The sequence below is a fragment of the Ornithorhynchus anatinus genome, chromosome 12 (genome assembly GCF_004115215.2).
Source record: "Ornithorhynchus anatinus isolate Pmale09 chromosome 12, mOrnAna1.pri.v4, whole genome shotgun sequence".
NCBI lineage: Eukaryota > Metazoa > Chordata > Mammalia > Monotremata > Ornithorhynchidae > Ornithorhynchus > Ornithorhynchus anatinus.
Window position 1 is genome coordinate 29,396,243 of NC_041739.1, and position 21,061 is coordinate 29,417,303.

At 47.1% G+C, this 21,061-nt stretch overlaps 1 protein-coding gene and 1 non-coding gene across 2 annotated transcripts in view; one reads left to right on the top strand and one right to left on the bottom strand.

Annotated features, from left to right (window-relative positions):
* The window catches only part of GRID2 (glutamate ionotropic receptor delta type subunit 2), an 873,695-nt gene that overhangs the window by 59,597 nt on the left and 793,037 nt on the right, over positions 1-21,061 (bottom strand). Inside the window, 1 exon segment of the mRNA XM_029076869.1 lies at positions 20,747-20,913. Within this exon segment, the coding sequence (XP_028932702.1) occupies positions 20,747-20,913 (167 nt within the window).
* On the top strand, positions 15,095-15,232 carry LOC114815865. Its single transcript, XR_003763666.1, has one exon. It is a non-coding gene; the product is annotated as a small nucleolar RNA SNORA7 (small nucleolar RNA).

Sequence of the window (21,061 nt, forward strand, 5' to 3'; positions counted from 1 at the left end):
CTAGAAGAATGCGCTATACAGTAGTCACCCAGGGCAATGTTTTGTTCAAAGTCGGCACCAAAGCCACTTCTCCGTACCCAGTAGATGTCAGTAGCAGTACTCTGCCACAGTGTGGCTCGAACAAATTCTGATGTTGATTATGGGAATATAATGCCTACATCTTCATGCCCAAACCACAGGACAAGCAAACCAGCATCTCATCTAAGTCCAGGATGCAGACTCACCTGGTGTTCCCTGAATCCTCCAAGAATTTGAGAATACTGTCCTAAATAAGGCTTGAAAGTTAAGATCAGCTGAGGTATGTTCCACAGAAAAGAAACCCAATTTGATGTCTCAAGTGAATGGTATAACTTCAGCTGGTAAGTTATCTGAGCCAATGCTTCGGGACAGGAAGTGGAAGACATTATTTTTGCAGGGGTAACAGATTTCTACTTGAGGTTTTCAGCATTTAAACTGTTTTTCAGGTGAGCGAGACAAAACTGTGAAATACTGAAAAGCTGAATGAGGGGGTAATTAATGTTAAATGTTAGCCAAGAGAATCCTCATGTTTGCTTCCTCCTGCTCAGACTTCATTACATCTCTGTAAGAGCCAGGATGCTGTTATCGGAGGCCTCAGAGGAAAGACTCTAGAAAAGTTTAAAGTACCACTGGTGTGGGCATTAATAATGATCTAATTGATCTTCTAAGATAAGATGTTAGCTTCTCATGGCAAGCAATTTTTGTCCAACCTGATTATCTTGTACCTACCCAGTCCTTAGTACAGTGCCTGGCACATAGTAAGCACTTAAAAAACACTATTTAAAATAGGGGGATTGAGTATCATTTGCTAGGTGTAATCAAATTTCCAAAGCAGAAAACTGTTCCCCTTCCACAGTTTAAAAAATTGCATTTAAGTGCTTAATTGTTAGAGCATAGGGATGGGAGTCAGAAGGACCCGGGCTCTAATCCTGGCTCTGGCACTTGTCTGCTGGGTGATTTGGGGCAAGTCACTTCACTTCTCTGGGCCTCAGTTATCTCATCTTTAAAATGGGGATGAGAGTGTGAGCCCACTGCGGTACAGGGATTGTGTCCAACCTGATTAACTTGTATCTACCCCAGTGCTTAGAACAGTGCTTGGCACATAAGTGCTTAACAAGTACCATTATTATTAGTAGTATTATCCTTCAAAAATCACAGCTCCTCCAGTAAGCCTTCCCCAACTAATTTCTCGTATCCCACTTTATTTCCCTCATCTGCCACATCATCACTTTGGCACCACCTAAATACACAAAGTATTCACATACACTCTTAGAACGTAAGTACGTCTTTATGTACATCTGAAGCAGCATAGCCCTAGTGGATGGAACACAGACCTGGGGGGTCAGAAGGACCTAGGTTCTAATTTCAACTCTACCACTTGTCTGCTGTGTGACCTCGGGAAAGTTACCTAACTTCTCTGTGCCTCAGTTACCTCATCTGTAAAATGGAGATTAAGATTATGAGCCCTATGTGGGACAGGGACTGTATCCAACCTTTCTAGCCTGTATCTACCTCAGTGCTTAGAACAGTGCTGACCCAAAGTAAGCACTTAACACATACCATTATTTACACTCAGTTACTTCTTCCTACCTATAATTTACTTTAGCTTTCGTGTCTTCCACTAGATGGTAAGCTTTTTGAGTGCAAGGATCATATCCAGCAATTCTACTGTCCTCTAATGGGTTTAGAACAATGTTCTGTGCAGAGTAGGTGCTCAACAAATATTACTGATTAATTGTTTTACTGATTGAGGTCCAAGCAGGCAGTACACCATTCAGCACAACAAAGAATGAAGAAATTAAAAGATTCTGGGAGAACAACAGAAGATACATTTTAAAAGAGGCTGACACTGTGTTACAGGAGATATTCAGAACTCTCATAGGATAAAGACTAAGAATGTGACATTGGCAATGAGGGAGGAGCCTATATAATCACTTTGGCTAAGGCTGATCACCTGCACATCATGATTTTATGTGATTTCCAGAAATGCCACCATATTGATCTGGACTGAAGTGACGTCTCGAAAATAGCGGGAAGTAGCATTTGCCCAGACTGAAACCACCAGATGCTGCATTGGAAGTTATAAACCTGTCAACGCTCATGAAGTCCGAATTAAAAATAAAGCTCCAAAACCATCATGAAAGTGCCAATTTAGCCAAGGAGTGTTTGCAGAAAATCAAACTCATCACACCTCAACTCTTCAGGGAACAGACGGTGATTCTGATTGGTTCCTTACGCAACGGACCACAACAGCAAATAAGACAAAATTGAGGACAGAAAGAAATGAAGGGCTAATGAGGAGACATTGGTAATGGTGGTAAGAAAGCAAACCTGAAGGAATCAAATGACAAGGAATCCCAGATACTTTGCCAGGATAGTTGGGAGAAGATTAAAAAATACTAACAAGTGCTCAGAAAGGAGGAATTGAGAAGAGACTAGAGAGTTGAAAGACATATAGCCCAAAACAAAATAGCCACATGGCACCCAAAGATGAAAACAGGGAGAGAACAACAGAGTTTAGACTAATGAAATATGCACAAAAAACCAACACAAGCCCTACTCCTCCACCATTTCATAGAATCATTTCTATGATTCTTGGAGCTTGGAACATGTTCCAGAAGCAATTTGGGAAGCTGGTTTCACTTTTTGCAATGTGAAAAGTACAGGGAGGGGTGATGTATGGCCAGAATGTCTCAAAGCAGGAAGCGAGCATCTAGTTAAGGTGCCAAGAAGCACAGCCCAACTTGTATTTCAAGAGCAAGCACCAGTCAACTGTGTGGAAAACAAAGAAAAGACAAAAAAATCCTTAGAGTAGGAGAGGAGGCACTAAAGGTCTCCGAACAACCCTCAACTACACTAATCCACCCCAAGGCCGACCTCAAACTGCATTCCAGATGAGACTAAGTCAGATTTAGTGCAGGGTCCTCTATTATTGACCAAACCTACTCCTGACAGGGAACAGAGAAACAGAAAGACTACCAAATCCCAGGTTGCTTCACATTCGTCACCTACAAGAGCGTGTTGGACTCAGAGAAATTCAGCACTGCTTCAATTACGTTCAACAGAACTGAAAATCCAATCGACATCCAAAAAGAGCCCAACACAAATGAGGCCTAATGGATAGGGCATGGGACCAAGAGTTGGGTTCTAATCCTGGTTCTGCCATGGGCCTTCTAGATAGCTTTGGGTTATCTTCATTTGCCTCAGTTTTCTCACTTGTAAAATGGGGAAACAATATTTATTTCCCCTTCCTCATAGACTCTGGGCCCTGGAAGGAATGGGCAGAACACTGTACTAAGTGACTGGGAGAATACAAAAATAGCAAAGTTGATAAACACATTGTTTTTTGGGGGTATTTTCCTTCTCCCCACTCCATAGAGAGCTTGTTATGCCCATGTCAAAGTGTCCCCTGGGTCAATTTTAAGTACTTAGAACAGTGCTCTGCACACAGTATGTTTTCAATCAATACCATTGATTGATTGACTGATTGGTTCACGGTCATTGTTTTTCTTGCTCCATCTCAAAATCCTCATTTCCAAATCCAGTTTTGGATATTTTTACATTTTGGGTTGATGAGACAGCCTGATGCCCTAGATTAAGCCAGGGACCTTATTCGACTTACCTCGATATGGGTGCTGACAGGTGGCTCCAATGATGAACGTTCATTTAGGCATTTGCGTTATTTGCAAATGCTGAAAAGCAATCATATTGCCAAAGGAAAACTTGCCTCACAGATGTTAATACACATGAATCATTCAAATAAAAGCTCAAATGAAACCCCAATTGAAAAGAAGTGAATCTGATTTTTATCTAATTTTAAAAATAAAACCCTAATATTATCCCTTAAATTACATTCATTCTCCAAATTTTATATATACATATATATACACAGAGAGAGACACAGAGAGAGAGAGAAAGAGAAGCAGTATGGTCTAGTGGAAAAAGCATGGGCCTGGGAATAAGGGGACCTTGGTTCTGATCCTATCTCTGCCACTTGCCTGCTGTGTGACCAGGGGCAAATCACTTAACTGTTCTGTGTCTCGGTTTCCTCATCTATAAAATGGGGTATAAATACTTCTTCTTCCTCCCACTTAGACTGTGAGCCTCATGTGGGAGAGGAACTGTATCTAACCTGGTCATCTTGTATCTACATCACTAAAATTCACCATTTCCCCTCCATCCAAACTGCTAATACACTGCACTTATCCAAGCACTTATCAAGCCCACCTTGACAATGGCATCAGCCTCCCTGCTGACCTCCTTGCCTCCTCTCTCTTCAGTCCATATTTCATTCTGCTCCCTGGATCATTTTTCTGAAAAAATGCTCACTTCATTTCTCGCCACTCCTCAAGAACCTCCGGTGGTAGTCCATCCATTCCACATCAGTAACACAAGCTCCTTACATTCAGCTTATCCCCTCCTGCCTTACCTCACTGATTTCCTACTAGAGGCCAACCTGTGCCCTTTGCTCCTCTAGCACCAGCTTGCTCATTATCCCTTGATTGCATCTATCTTGCTGCCATCACCTCTCTTACATCCTCCCTCTGACCTGGAACTCTCTCCCCTTCCATATATGACAGACCACGACTCTTCCCAAGTTCAAACCTTTATTAAAATCACATCTCCTCCAAGAAAACCTCCCCAAGCCTTCTTTTTCCCTATTTCCCTCTTCTGCATCACCTATGAACTTAGATCTGTACCCTTTAAGCACTTGATATTCAGCCCACCCTTAGCCCCACAGCACTTATGTGCATATCTGCAATTTATATTGATGTCTATCCCCCCTCTAGACCGTAAGCTGCCCGTGGGCAAGGAACTTGTCTACCAACTCTCTTGTAATCTCCCAAATGTTTAGTACAGTGTTCTGGACACAATAAGTTCTCACTAAATACCACTAATTGATTCATCTACTTCACCACTTAGGACAGTGCTTGGCACACAGACAGCACTTAACAAATAATATTAACATTATTACTATCATTAATAACCTGTAATTCCTTAACCTATCAACAATCTATGCTGGATAAATTTACACTGTAGAGGGATGACCCTCAAACACATTATCTGAATCCAAGACCCTCCTCTGCTTTGGATCAATGATCCAAGAAATAATAATGTCGGTATTTGTTAAGCGCTTACTATGTGCAGAGCACTGTTCTAAGCGCTGGGGTAGATACAGGGTAATCAGGTTGTCCCACGTGAGGCTCACAGTTAATCCCCATTTTACAGATGAAGTAACTGAGGCACAGAGAAGTGAAGTGACTTGCCCACAGTCACACAGCTGACAAGTGGAAGAGCTGGGAGTCGAACCCATGACCTCTGACTCCCAAGCCCACGCTCTTTCCACAAGAAACAAATCCGTTGACCCCACAGACCCGTCAGAAAACCTTGGCATTGCTGGCACTGGTCCAGAGTGGCAATTTAGCTTCAGATGAGTATTGGTCCCAGTAAGAGGGGCATCTGTGCTCCAGTAGCAGCCAATGGGAAGGCCGCCTGAGACTGGAGTGGCTGAATCACAGGAAGCCTTCTGGCCACTGTCTCAGGGAAGTGGAGACAGGAAAGGAGCCCCATTGCAGAATGACAACTGGCACACCATTTGTTAGGATTAGAAGCTATCGTGCTCAATAAATACGATTGATCTATCGATCGTATTTATTGAGCAATCACTGTGAGCGGAGCACTGTGCTAAGCACATGGGAGAGTACGCTATAACAGAGTTGGTAGACATGTTCTCTGAACACAAGGAACTTAGAGTCTAGAGGGAAACCAACTCCATGGATTCCTTGGGTTTTAAAGAAATGCTCTTGGGCCCTGCTTGTTTCAGAATGGCACAAATGAAACTAATGGTTTCATTACCCAGAATTCAGTGTTGTTCATCCTCGGTGGTGGATTACTTTGAAGCTGTACTATTGGATGAGGGAAACATAGAACTGGAAACTCCTCAAAGGCAGGGAATGTGTGTCTTGTTACTGTTATTCTCTGCCAAATGCTTAGTACAGTGCCTAGTACTCAGAAGGCATTCAATAAATGACAATAAATTTCTCTCATGAGTAAAATCAAAGTTTTTGGGGGAGAACCGTTTTCATCATTGTTATTTTGGCACTCTATTACCCCTTCCTTAGCTATCTGCAGGTAAACTGGCAAGCAAAAATATTATTTCCCAGTGTTTTTAAAGAAAATAAGTACAATTTGAAAGATAACCACAAATTTACACAAATGAAAGCTATTTTGACTGGAATAATGCCATAATTGACTTAAAAATTGCTTGAATAAATGGAGTTAGAGATACTTGAATACTCCCAAATACTCCCAAACGGCTACCTTACTATTACGGGCTCTCGTTATATCCCGGCTAGACTACTGTGTCAGCCTTCTCTCTGACCTCCCTTCCTCCTCTCTCGCCCCGCTCCGGTCTATTCTTCACTCCGCTGCCCGGCTCATCTTCCCGCAGAAACGATCTGGGCACGTCACTCCCCTTCTTAAACAACTCCAGTGGTTGCCTATCGACCTCCGCTCCAAACAAAAACTCCTCACTCTAGGCTTCAAGGCTCTCCATCACCTTGCCCCTTCCTACCTCTCCTCCCTTCTCTCTTTCTACCGCCCACCCCGCATGCTCCGCTCCTCCGCCGCCCACCTCCTCGCCGTCCCTCGGTCTCGGCTATCCCGCCGTCGACCCCCGGGTCACATCCTCCCGCGGTCCCGGAACGCCCTCCCTCCTCACCTCCGCCAAACTGATTCTCTTTCCCTCTTCAAAACCTTACTTAAAAATCACCTCCTCCAAGAGGCGTTCCCAGACTGAGCTCCTCTTCCCCCTCTACTCCCTCTGCCATCCCCCCTTTACCTCTCCGCAGCTAAAGCCTCATTTTCCCCTTTTCCCTCTGCTCCTCCACCTCTCCCTTCCCATCCCCACAGCGCTGTACTCGTCCGCTCAACTGTATATATTTTCGTTACCCTATTTATTTTGTTAATGAATTGTACATCGCCTCGATTCTATTTAGTTGCCATTGTCTTTACGAGATGTTCTTCCCCTTGACGCTGTTTAGTGCCATTGTTCTTGTCTGTCCGTCTCCCCCGATTAGACTGTAAGCCCGTCAAACGGCAGGGACTGTCTCTATCTGTTGCCGACTTGTTCATCCCAAGCGCTTAGTACAGTGCTCTGCACATAGTAAGCGCTCAATAAATACTATGGAATGAAATACTCCATGATTTTCACAGGAGAATGGCCACTTCTGAAAATAATTTAAGTGAATAAAGTGCTAGAAAATTTTGGAATTTAACTGCATGCTTCCCTTTCTTTTTCCTCCCTTCCCCTCTCTCCAGACAAGAGTAGTATAGTCCCTGGATTTGAACATAGCAATTGATCACAGCAACACTGATATTCATATCAAATAACCTGCCCTTGGTAGAGCTACTGGGAATGAATCTGTGGCATTCTACCAAAGAGACCATTAAACCCCTAAACTCTGAGAGTACAAAGGATTAAGTTCTGACATCCTGATCACATATTCATTTTGAGAAAGAGCCCAGAAGAGCCCCCACAGTGGCCTCTCTCAAAAGCGGTGTCCAAGTAACCATGGAAAAGAGCGAGAGGAAGGGAGCAAGTCTTCCCTCAAATGGGCCTGAACTCAATCTTCAAGATCTTTATAGTCTCTTTTCCCTCTTCTGTCTCCACTGTCTACAGGATAGAGCGCAGGCTTACGAGTGAAAAAGACCTGAGTTGAAATTCCGAATCTGCCACTCGTCTGCTGTCTGACCTTGGGAAAGTCACTACACTTCTCTGTGACTCAGTTACCTCATCTGTAAAGTGGGGATTAAGACTGTGAACCCCACTGTGGGACAGGGACTGTGTCCAACCTGATTATCTTCCATCTACCCCAGCACTTAGAACAGTGCTTGACACATAGTGAGTGCTTAACAAATACCATCATCATCATCGCTCTGGCGATCGTCAAGGTTCAGACTTCTGCGCACCGTCAGCCAGTGTCAGTCTCTGTTATAGACCTTTGCCTCTTCCCCAAACTTCCCTCCCTTCAATATATTCTGCTCAAGGAGGAATTCAAGAACACAAAGCCCAAAAAGCAGAGGATTTCAGGAAAATGCTTCTTGTGTGGGGATGGATGAGAAGGCTTTGATTTAGTGATAGGTCCCTTTTGGAGATGGCTCAATGTGGGTTGCTTCTGACCAGGCAGTGAGTTTGGCACCTCAATCTGCCCCGAGTGCTTGGTATCCTGCTGTTGCTCATTCTCCTCACATGTCCACCTCCAGAGATGAGGTGCTGAGCGCATTGTTTCAATGTTGGTGGTCTGACAGGATCTCACTCCCTTCTTGTCTACGATCCTGTCCTGCCACTTCTCCTACCAGCATAGGTGACACTGGCAAAACTTCTTTAGAAGTTGAATATAAAATCTGTGGTAGGTTCAAGTCTCCCTTCCGGACAAGACGTGGGCCCTGACGAAGTCAGGAGAGATGGATGAGCCGTGGGTCTGAGAATTCAGGACAGAAAGTCTGTGCAGTGGAGTTGTCGATGGGGGTAGAGGCTTGAACAGCTCCACACTCACTCTCTCATTGTTGTCTGGCTTGTTCCTGCTGGGGCATGGAGTGTGAGGAGAGCAATTAGGCAGGTCAGGAGTGCAACCCAATGCTACGTGAATGTGTGGGTATTCATCCACATTAGCCAGCTACACGTAGGACCTGGGGTAGCACTCAGGTCTTCTGATTCCCAGGGCAGTCTTTATTCCACTAGGCCAACTGCAGGGTTCATGTCGGACACTACACTTATATTCTTTCCCAGTACTTATTACAATGCTCTTCACACAGAAATTACTTCAACTTGAGAATCCTAGGGTTTGACCTGAATCTTGTGGCCGGGCCTTTCCCATCCAAGCCAACAATCTGATTCGCTCATGTTTGAAAGAGCTTGTAAATTCTGGTCACGGAGATTGTCCACAGACTAAATACCCAAATCACAACTCTGGTCTAGTTCCGGATATTTCGCCTCACATAGTTCTGTGCCTCTGGATGCAACAAGTCCTTTAAGATTGAGGAGGTCCGAGTCCATCGCTCAGCTTTGGATAAGGAGCCGGGACTTGGGGAGCACAAGGAAATTTGGAAATTGAGATGAACGGGCGCAACGAGAACCTCCCTTTGAGAGCACACCACTCTATCTCTGAATGTGTCTGATTCTGTATCATTCTTGTTGACTTTCCTTAGTGTGAGATATGTGGTACGGGGAAGAGCAGGAAGCTGTCACAAATCAATAGGAGGGAGAGGCTATGGTTTAACCCCACCTCCCCTACTCCACTTCCTGTCCCAGAACATGCCCAGCCCAGCCCCCTCTGAAGGAGAGGCTGGAGCAGGTCGGTAGCATGCGTGACTAGGAATTCTATTCTCCCAGCTGTAGTCTCTGGGCCTCTGCTGAGAAATATTTCCTAACATTAAATGGGATTCAGGCTGCTGGCAGCAGCAGGGCCCACTGGTAATATTAGTAATATAATATTAATAATAATGATAATAGTGATAATGATAAATCATGGTGGTGGTATTAAGTGCTTACTCTCTGCAAAACACTCTGCTAAGTGCTGGGGTAGATACAACACAACTAGACCAGAACACAAGGGGCTCACAGTCTTATGGGGAAAGAGAACAGATACTGGATCCCCATTTTACAGTTGAGAAAAACCAAAACCCAGAGAAATTATGTGACTTGCACATGGGCATTTAGCAGGCAAACTTGTGATTAGAATTCAGGACTCTTCAAGGCCCAGGCTCTTTCCACAAGGCTACACTGCTTCGAGGAGCACCAGGAACCAGGTCAGGAACCAGGAGCACTGGAACAATCCATGGTTTTGTTTGCCCAACCCAGCTAAGAGGGCACTGTGGGAATTCATCATTCTACACTATCTCACTGGGCAATAGGGACTTTAAGTTGTCTCATTTATAGCTTGGGGTAGGGGGGAATCAACCTCACTTGAGTTGTTTTTTTCTGTTCTGAACGCTTGTGTCTGCGACAGACAAGGCATATCATGATCCAATTCCAATGTCTTCTTATCATGCTAACCCAAGGCTTCAGGAGAAGGTCAGCCTGGAACACTGTCCACCGGCCTGCATTAACAGAACAGCCTCCACATGCAAAGCTGAGGAAGGACATCCTGGGATGTGGTGATCAGCGCCGCAGGGCAGGGCAATTTCCAGTAGGCTTCTTCTCTCCCCCAAATTTCATTATATTTTTCTTCATGGGTTTTTGAATTTCATATCCCCATTTCATAATGCTGCATTCTGCTGTCCTTTTAAAGCATCCATTTGTATGCATTTATTCTGTTTTATCTATTGTTTTATCAGGCCGTTTCAATATTCTGGTTCTACAAAAGCCTTTTCCCCTTACTCAGGAACTGCAGTCTGTAATAATAGCAATCAAGACAGTTCATTCTGACAAATGTGTGTAGGGAAAAAAAATCCTGCTGTGACTTTGAAATATTGAAAGTGACTGATAATATAATGTGCGGAGCAGGAATAAATGCATATAAATGGGAGTTTCGGCTAAGCACTCAGAGTCCAAACTGAACACGACGTCGGAAGCCGGCAACCCGGAAGGAAGCCCTCTCTGTTGGGCTTTATGATGGTGAACGACTGACTCAAGCTGCAAATGTGTTTGAGGAACACAGCGCTAAGTGGAGCGTGATTGTACCATTTCTCCCGCCATCTCTGAACGGCTGTTTGGCCAGAAAGTAGAGGGACTCATGACGCTTCCCTAGTCCTCTGTGGGGAAATCTGGGCAGAGTTTTCAGAGATGAGAAAGGCGGCAGAGAGCGGGCCGGAGCCAAGGTGGAGGGTATGGTCAACCTGACAGGAAGCAGGAATGGCTGACAGTGGGCCAAACCCAGCTTCCGAGCGCCACAGACCGGCTGATTAAGACGCTAAGTGATGAAAGATCGTCCAGGCTGGCTATTTGCGGAAACGATTGCTTCCCTTTTTAAAGCTTTTTTGACATTTAAAATGGGGTGCTCTGAAGCAATGGCTAATAAAAACGAAATCCTTTTCTACCCTTCTAATATTTGAACAATCACGGTTGACAAGAATGACTTTATTATCTACCAGAGGCTTTCGTGATTTTGGGCCCCAGTGTTCTGAAATGCATGCTAGGCTTGGAGGAGAATTAGACAGATTGATTTCACGTTAATTTCATTGGGGAATCAGTCTGACCTCATCTGAGAAACACAGCAGACACTACACATCAAGACCAAACTGTCTCTCAAAAAGACCGGCTAATCAGTCAAACGCACGGCTATGAAACCTGAACTATTTTGATCAACTCTCTTGAAGACGGGAGTTACCTCTCCCTAAAAGAAGCAGGTACCAAAGATTTAGGGAAAGTGAATTTGCAGATGTCTACTGTGATTTTCCTGTGGAGCAGACGGAACATCAGGGGGCAGGGCACGACTGACAAGCCCGAAGCCTTGGAACACTGTCAGCTCATCAGCTCGTAGCATTACTGCCTCTTGGGGCAGGACATACGACAAGAATAGCTCCAGTAGAGGTCCCAACATTTCATTCTGAGTACAGGGGACAAAAGAGGGAGGGGATTTCAGTGGGAGGGGCAGGATGGAGACCACGAGAAGATAGGCTTCACAGCGCTAATAGTCCAGAAAGCCATCATTTCAAAGCTTTTCGGCCCTTACTGGAGACTCTCATGTCTTTTCAGAGACCTGTGATGAATAAAGATGGGAATCCGTTCAAAAAGCCATAGGGGGCATGACTGCCTTTGCCCTCTTGGAGAGGGCACCTTGGCTCACAGCAGGATACCCATGAAGCTGATGTATGGTAGACTGAAAGGGGGCATGAATGTGCTGAGCAGGCCATGGCTTAATGGAAAGAGCCTGGGCTTGAGAGTCGGAGGTCATGGGTTCTAATTACGGCTCTGCCACTTGTCAGCTGTGTGACCTCTCTGGGCCTCAGTCACCTCATCTGTAAAATGGGGATGAAGACTGTGAGCCCCACGTGGGACAACCTAATTCCCTTGAATCTACCCCAGCACTTAAAACAGTCCTTGGCACATAGTAAGCACTTAACAAATACCAACATTATTATCATAAGTGATTTATAGACAAAGAGAAATGCAATACCAACCAATGCATCCTAGCACTGGCTACAGTGGTCAGACCAGCCTAGTGTTGAGCAATTGGGAAAGGGGTTACTCTCCCCAAATGATGACACTCTTTTCTTTAAAAATAATTAATTTTACATTTTCTTATCTTTAAATAGTAGTGGTAAATTACAATAACTGATATTGTTTCTGGCATATGATCTGAGTATTATTTTGGAACATCTACATCATGCTTATTTACTTTTTATATTCTTGTCTTCTGTGGTATTATATTTCCTTAGGTACCCTGCTCTAGCATAAACAACTCACATTCCATTTCTGACATATTTTGCTACTCCAGTCTTGTCTGATTCCATAAGTTTTGATATTTATTGCTGTGAAGTTTTGCCCACTGTAAGTTGCTCAAGTGTGTCTGTCATTTTTAATCAACTGTATAAATGCTCCTATTCGGTTCCTGAATTCCTTTTTGGTTTAAGAAACCAAAGCAAGATGACAATACCTGTTGCAGTAGCAGCAGCATTTTCCAAAAGCAGGGCATTATGTTGGTTGAGTGATCCTGTCACTTTTTTTTGCATTTATTATCATGTATCACTGCATTATCATGTATCAAACATTATCATGTACCAAATATTGTCTGTATTAAACAAAAACTCTTCACCACTGGCTTCAAAGCACTCCATCACCTTGCCCCCTCCTACCTCACCTCACTTATCTCCTTCTACAATCCAGGCTGAATACTTTGCTCCTCTGGTGTTAATTAACCTCCTCACTGTGCTTCAATCTTGTCGGTCTCACTGCCGACCTCTGGCGCTTCAATCTTGACGGTCTCACTGCCGACCTCTGGCCTAAGTCCTGCCTTTGGCCTGGAACACCCTCCCTCCTCAAATCTGACAGACAATCACTCTCCCCTGCTTCAAAGCCTTTTTGATGGTACATCTCCTCCAAGGGGCCCTTCCAGACTAAGGCCCACTTTTCCTCATCTCCTACTCCCTTCTGCGTCACCCTAACTGGCTCCCTTTGCTCTTTCCCTGCTTCCTCCCGGCCCTGCAGCACTTATGTATATATCTGTAATTTTATTTATTTGTACTGATGTCTGTCTCCCCGCCTCTAGATGATGAGCTTGTGGTGGGCAGGAAGTGTCACTGTTGACTATTATATTCTTCTTCCCCAAGTGCTTTTTTTAAGCGCTGGATTTTTAAAATCAGTGAATGAATGAATGATTCACATGTACATATTTGTTCCACCACAACCAAATTTTGGTTATCCTCTGTCATCTAGCCATTGTGAAGCTCTTTTACTGATTTTTAAAAATCCAGTTTATCTCCTTTTGGTAGATTTTCCCATTTTTCATGGTTTGATCTGCAAAAAAGAATTCCATTCAGTCGGAGTTCCCAAATTTCAGTTTTGAGTCGAGTTTTGTGGGAATGCTAGAGAAGTTGTAAAAGTTTCATCTTCTGCTCGAGACCTTAATTTCAGGATTCACTCTTTTCAGGCTCTGATAGATTCAACAGAGGTTGACTGAAACCTGAGGAACATCATGTAAATTTAGTACTCTTGTTGCCAGGGACAAGGAAAAATCTTGTATTAATTTTTTCCAGTCCTGAGCAGCATTCACTATCAGTTTTAAATTGCTGTTCTGCCTCTAACGAGAGATCTTTCTTCCCTTCCCAATACCCAGTGGGTATTCAGTTCGGGTCCGGAATCATATTGTAATGTTTTCCCTGAGAAGCAAACCACTCATGCATGTTTTATAACGCATAAAAAAAGAAAGCCATTTCAAGATGAAAGTATTTTCAAGGGAATCTGACCTAAGCTCTATGCTCTCCTCTCTGCCTTTTGCTGCTGAACTTTGAGTCCCTCTAGAACATTCCCTTTCTTAAAGGGTTCCTATCCTAATATCCATCTTCCAAAAAGGGCCAAGGTTTGGAGAAAAGGGAAGATGGAGGGAGTGAGGGGAGAGGAAGTCGGTAATAACTTTATTTTATGAAATCACCTTATATAAGATTGTTACAGATATTTCAACAAGCTGTCATGAAAATGAGTTACTTACCATGATTTCCTCTGAATTGTTCACTATGTTCCTGGGACTTCAGAGAAAGATATGGATAGCTCACCTATTGTCTCTCCTGTCTCTTACTTTTTCTGGAACTTGTTCTTAGTGGAGCTGCCTGAAGAAGTTCCATCTGCCCTATTCTGCATGCCTGAGAACTATACAGGTGTCGGTCAAGGAAATACAGAATTCCACATTAGGCGGGAAAAAATAATAATTATACTGGTATTTGTTAAGTGCTTACTATGTCCAGGCACTGTACTAAATTCTGGGGTGAAGATGAGCAAATCAGGTTGGACACAGCCCTTGTCCCGTGTGGGGCTCACAGTCTCAATCCCCATTTTACAGATGAGGTAACTGAGGCATGGAGAAGTGAAGCAACTTGCCCAAGGTCACACAGCAGATGTTGCGGAGCCAGGATCAGAACCCTTGGCCTTTTGACTTCCAGGCTTGTTCTCTAATCCACTAAACTGTGCTGCTTCAGATTTCCATGGGGAGTGAGGCCTGTGTCCTGCTGTAAACCTATTGTATCCCAAGGCCTATTGGGATGGGCTTCAGGTTCAGTCCAGCCTCTCTGGGATGCCCTAAGGGGTGCCCAGAAATGGGTGCCTACCACAAGGTGCTTCATCATGGAACTTGGCAGCAGTCGGGAGAGCTTGATGATCTACCACCAACTCCCCATGCAGTTCAGCAGTTCCAATTTGAAAAGCCCCGTATCTACCACAGGAAGGTCTAGTAAGGTTTCCTGCAGAGCTTCTGGCTCACCTCAGAAAGAAAGGATTGTCACCCCAGCAGGGCAAGTGCGTTTGTCAGTCTACAAAGGATGTGAGACTCAGTCAGAATCAGGGTCCCATTATTCACATTTTTGGTGGATTTCTATTTCTGCATCCCGAAAAAGCTGGTTTTGGAGGCTCTACTGTGTAGATCCCCTTTCAGGGTAGCACCTGGAGAGTTTCCATTACTCTACCAGTCTTGGCTACGGAAGGGAGAGTCAAGCAGAGGCCTACCCATTCCGTTCCTAGCTCGACCAGTGGCTAGTGAGTGGAAGGCAATCTGCTACAAGTCAAAACTCACCCGTGCTGGGCAGCAGTGGCAGAGGAGAGAGTCGAGGGTGGAGACTCATATTTACTGCACGGATGGAGGCCACGGTAAACCACTTCCATATTTTTACAGAGAAAAGTCTATGGATGCATTACCAGAACAATTGCAGATGGAGAGAGGGGCGTTCTGGGAGAGATGTGTCTGAGGTGCCGCTATGGGTTGGAAATGACTCAGTGGCATAAGACAAGACTGTGTAGATGGTGGTCACAGGGGGTTTTGAAACACCTAGGATCCGAACCAGCCTCATTCTTATTCACAAAGCTCCGGGCTCACATATTCATCTGGGAGAGATTTCTCATGTTTATCAGATAGGGATCTACAATACAATACAGGTTTTTTAATGGTATTTATTAAGTGCTTACTATGTGCCAGGCACTGTACTAAGAGCTGGGGTAGATTCAAGCTAATCAGGTTGGACACAGTGACCTTGGGCAAACCACTTAACTTCTCTATGCCTCAGTTCCCTCATCTGTAAATTGGGGATTAAGACTGTGAGCCCCATGTGGGATAACCTGATGACCCTGTATCTACCCCAGCTCTTAGAACAGTGCTTGGCACACAATAAGTGCTTAACAAATATCATCACTACTATTATTATTATTATTGCATAGGGCTCATAAACATATTCCCTGCCCACAGTGAACTTACAGTCTAGAGGGGGAGACAGACATTAATATAAATAAATTTTGGGTATGTATTTAAGGCGCTCTGGAGCTGAGGGAGGGGTGGATAAAGGGTGCAAATCCAAGTTCAAGGGTGGCACGGAAAGGAGTGGGAGAAGAAGGAATGAGGGCTTAGCTGGGCAAGGCTTCTTGGAAGAGATGTGCCCTCAATAAAGCTTTGAAGGTAGGGAGAGTGATTGTCAGGTGGATATTCATTCAATAGTATTTATTGAGCGCTTACTATGTGCAGAGCACTGTACTAAGCGCTTGGGATGAACAAGTCGGCAACAGATAGAGACAGTCCCTGCCGTTTGACGGGCTTACAGTCTAATCGGGGGAGACGGACAGACAAGAACAATGGCACTAAACAGCGTCAAGGGGAAGAACATCTCGTAAAAACCGATGGCAACTAAATAGAATCAAGGCGATGTACAATTCATTAACAAAATAAATAGGGTAACGAAAATATATACAGTTGAGCGGACGGGTACAGTGCTGTGGGGATGGGAAGGGAGAGGTGGAGGAGCAGAGGGAAAAGGGGAAAATGAGGCTTTAGCTGCGGAGAGGTGAAGGGGGGATGGCAGAGGGAGTAGAGGGGGAAGAGGAGCTCAGTCTGGGAAGGCCTCTTGGAGGAGGTGATTTTTAAGTAAGGTTTTGAAGAGGGAAAGAGAATCAGTTTGGCGGAGGTGAGGAGGGAGGGCGTTCCAGGACCGCGGGAGGACGTGACCCGGGGGTCGACGGCGGGATAGGCGAGACCGAGGGACGGCGAGGAGGTGGGCGGCAGAGGAGCGGAGCGTGCGGGGTGGGCGGTAGAAAGAGAGAAGGGAGGAGAGGTAGGAAGGGGCAAGGTGACGGAGAGCCTTGAAGCCTAGAGTGAGGAGTTTTTGTTTGGAGCGGAGGTCGATAGGCAACCACTGGAGTTGTTTAAGAAGGGGAGTGACGTGCCCAGATCGTTTCTGCAGGAAGATGAGCCGGGCAGCGGAGTGAAGAATAGACCGGAGCGGGGCGAGAGAGGAGGAAGGGAGGTCAGAGAGAAGGCTGACACAGTAGTCTAGCCGGGATATAACGAGAGCCCGTAATAGTAAGGTAGCCGTTTGGGTGGAGAGGAAAGGGCGGATCTTGGCGATATTGTAGAGGTGAAACCGGCAGGTCTCGGTAACGGATAGGATGTGTGGGGTGAACGAGAGGGACGAGTCAAGGATGACACCGAGATTGCGGGCCTGCGGGACGGGAAGGATGGTCGTGCCATCCACGGTGATGGAGAAGTCTGGGAGCGGACCGGGCTTGGGAGGGAAGATGAGGAGCTCAGTCTTGCTCATGTTGAGTTTTAGGTGGCGGGCCGACATCCAGGTGGAGACGTCCCGGAGGCAGGAGGAGATGCGAGCCTGAAGGGAGGGGGAGAGGACAGGGGCGGAGATGTAGATCTGTGTGTCATCTGTGTAGAGATGGTAGTCAAAGCCGTGAGAGCGGATGAGTTCACCGAGGGAGTGAGTGTAAATGGAGAACAGAAGAGGGCCAAGAACTGACCCTTGAGGAACTCCAACAGTTAAAGGATGGGAGGGGGAGGAGGCTCCAGCGTAGGAGACCGAGAATGATCGGCCAGAGAGGTAAGAGGAGAACCAGGAGAGGACAGAGTCCGTGAAGCCGAGGTGAGATAAGGTATGGAGGAGGAGGGGATGGTCGACAGTGTCAAAGGCAGCAGAGAGGTCAAGGAGGATCAGAATGGAGTAGGAGCCATTGGATTTGGCAAGAAGGAGGTCACGGGTGACCTTAGAGAGAGCAGTCTCGGTAGAGTGGAGGGGACGGAAGCCAGATCGGAGGGGGTCTAGGAGAGAATGGGAGTTAAGGAATTCTAGGCATCGATTGTAGACGACTCGTTCTAAGATTTTGGAAAGGAAGGGTAGTAGGGAGATAGGACGATAACTGGAGGGGGATGTGGGGTCAAGAGCGGGTTTTTTTAGGATGGGGGAGACGTGGGCGTGTTTGAAGGCAGAGGGGAAGGAGCCCTTGGAGATTGAGTGGTTAAAAATAGAAGTTAAGGAAGGGAGGAGGGCAGGGGCGATGGTTTTAAGAAGGTGAGAGGGAATGGGGTCCGAGGCGCAGGTGGAGGGGGTGGCACTTGCGAGGAGGGAGGAGATCTCCTCTGAGGATACTGCAGGGAAGGATGGGAAAGTAGGGGAGGGGGTCGTTGGGGGGGAGGGGAGAGGCGGAGGGGTGACTTTGGGGAGCTCAGACCCGATCGTGTTGATTTTCGTGAGGAAATAGGTGGCCAGATCATTAGGGGTGAGAGATGGGGGAGGGGGAGGAACAGGGGGCCTAAGGAGAGAGTTAAAGGTCCGGAACAATCGGCGGGGGTGACGGGCATGGGTGTCGATGAGGGAGGAGAAGAAGCTTTGCCTGGCGGAGGAGAGGGCAGAGTTAAGGCAGGAAAGGATAAATTTGAAGCGTGTGAGGTCGGCTTGGTGCTTGGACTTTCGCCAGCGGCGCTCAGCAGCTCGAGCATAGGAGCGTAGGAGGCGGACGGAGGAGGTGATCCAGGGCTGTGGGTTAGTGGCGCGAGAGCGGCGGAGGGAAAGGGGGGCGAGAGAGTCGAGATGAGTAGAGAGGGTGGAGTTGAGAGCGGAGACCTGATCGTCGAGAGTGGGAAGAGAGGACAGGGCGGCGAGGTGAGGCGAGATGCTATTGGAAAGACGGATGGGATCGAGAGAGCGGAGGTCTCTGTGGGGCAGTAGCGAAGATTTGCAGGGGGAGGGAGTGTGAGAGATGAGGCAGGTGAGAAGGTTATGGTCCGAGAGAGGAATTTCAGAGTTGGTGAGTGAGGAGATAGTGCAGCGGTAGGAGATGACAAGATCGAGGGTGTGACCGAGTCGGTGAGTGGGCGCGGTATGGTGGAGGAGGAGGTCGGCAGAGTCGAGGAGGGATAGCAGGCGGGCGGCGGAGGAGTCGTCGGGTACATCCGTATGGATGTTGAAGTCTCCAAGGATCAGAGTGGGCAGAGAGAAGGAGAGAAGGAAGGTGAGAAAGGGGTCAAGGTGGTTGAAGAAGTCGGAGGTGGGACCGGGAGGGCGGTAGATGACGGCGACAAGTAACTGGAGTGGGTGGTAGAGGCGAATGATATGGGCTTCGAAGGAGGGGAAGGAGAGGGAGGGGGGAGGAGGGATAGTGCGGAAGCGGCATCGGGGCGAGAGGAGGAAGCCGACGCCTCCTCCCTTACCGGTGAGTCTGGGGGAGTGGGAGAAGGAGAGGCCTCCGCTGGAGAGAGCGGCGGCGGAGACCGTGTCTTCGGGAGAGAGCCACGTTTCCGAAAGGGCGAGGAGGAGGAGAGAGCGGGAGAGGAAAAGGTCATGGATGAAAGGTAGCTTGCCTGTAACAGAGCGGGGGTTCCAGAGGCCACACTTGAAAGTAGCTGTGGGTGCAAGGGAGGAGGGGGGAAGGGCGGGGGGAGGGGAGGGTTTGGATGGGAAGGAGGTGGCGGGGCCCTGGACGAGGAGAGGGGGATGAGGGGTGGCGGTGGGACAAGAGGACTGGGATGGGGCGTGGGTGGGGAAGAGAGAAGGGGGAGGGGGTGAAGAGGGGGTTAGGTGGGGGAAGAGTAGGGGGAGGGGGAAGAGGGGTAGCGCTGGTAAAGTGGGGTTCTAGGGCGGGAGAGAGGAGGGGGGGGAGGAGACAGAGGAGAGAGCGGGAAAGAGCTGAGCGAGAGAGGGGAAGGGGAAGGGGAAGGGGAGGATAGGAAGGGGCGGGAGGGGGGAGGGGGGGAGGAGGGACATGGCGAGGCCAGAGAGGTGGGTGGCAGCACTGACAACAATAAACAGTAATAAACGAAATCGGTAATATGGCAACATGATACAATATGATACAATACAGTGGTGCTAATATAGCAACATGATACAGTATGATACAATATCGTCGTGTTAATAAAAGGGGTGATGACCAGGGTCGGGGGTAGACTCGATTAAGGGGCGACCTGAGAGGGAGGATGTTCCAGGGCATTCCAGAGGCTGCTGGACTGGGATGAGAATACCACAAGGAATACCATAATTACTGTTATTCTGCGGGGCTCGGACTTCCGTCAGCAGGGAGCCTCCTTCTGGTCACAGGGACGCCGACTAGATACTGGCCTGATGAAGGGCAGCCTGAGATTGCTACCCCAAAGTGTTTCTGTGTGGGTCAGTTTGTAGTTTTGGGAGAGCAGGCCACAGCTTGGCTGGGAAACACAGCTTCTTGGAATTTGACTTCCAGTTAGTGGGAACACACCTGACCTGAACCTTTGACTACGCCTCTGGGGATCTTTTGCTGCTGCCTAGAGTCACCGGTGTGTGGCCTGAATGAACAGGACCCCCTGTGAGTTAGTCTGTGATGATGAACCCCCTACCACCTCCAGAACGTATTATTCTTCAACTTCTCGACTCAAAACAATGACTTTTTTTTACAGGGTTCAGAGGGAAGAAGTTATCTAGCGCTGCCAATAAAATGAGGGATCCAAATGACTGCACAAACCTCCAGTTCCTTTCCCAGTCAGCTAGTGCTTCTCCTCCAACACACCAATGTCACCTGCCTTTCATGCCCCGATCTTATCACTGGGTTTAGGTACAGTCACCCTGTTTAGTGCCAGAGCAGTTTACTTTTTCCTGCCCAGCCCTGGCTGAGCTCTGGGAAGTCAGGTACCGAGGGTATCCATGAGGAGACGGCCCTGTGGGTTTTGGTCTTAAACCCAGTGCTTTCCCCAGCTGGGAGAGCAGAATGCAAAGCATATAGGGCCACTGGCAGGAATTCCTGTGCTCTTCTGTCTGGAACGGGCTCTGGCCTCCATCTTACCTCTGAGAGAAGACATCACGGTACGGACTCCCATGTTGCAAGGCAATGCCGTAGCCCCGGTCAGCCACCGTGTTGCCCACGGTGTAAAAAGAGCACTCTGGGTCATTGATGGCCACATACTCCAGCACAGCCGCATCCCACACGAAGGCGTAGTTCCCGTGCTTCACCTGCCACGTGGGGAGAGGAAGACAAAGAGGAGAGGTCAGGATGGAGCTTTCCCAGAATATCTTGGGACAGTTGATGTGAGAGTCTGAGATCCCAGAGCTGGAAGAATAGCAAAGGGAGGCCTGCACTTATGGGTCCTAACCCTCTCAT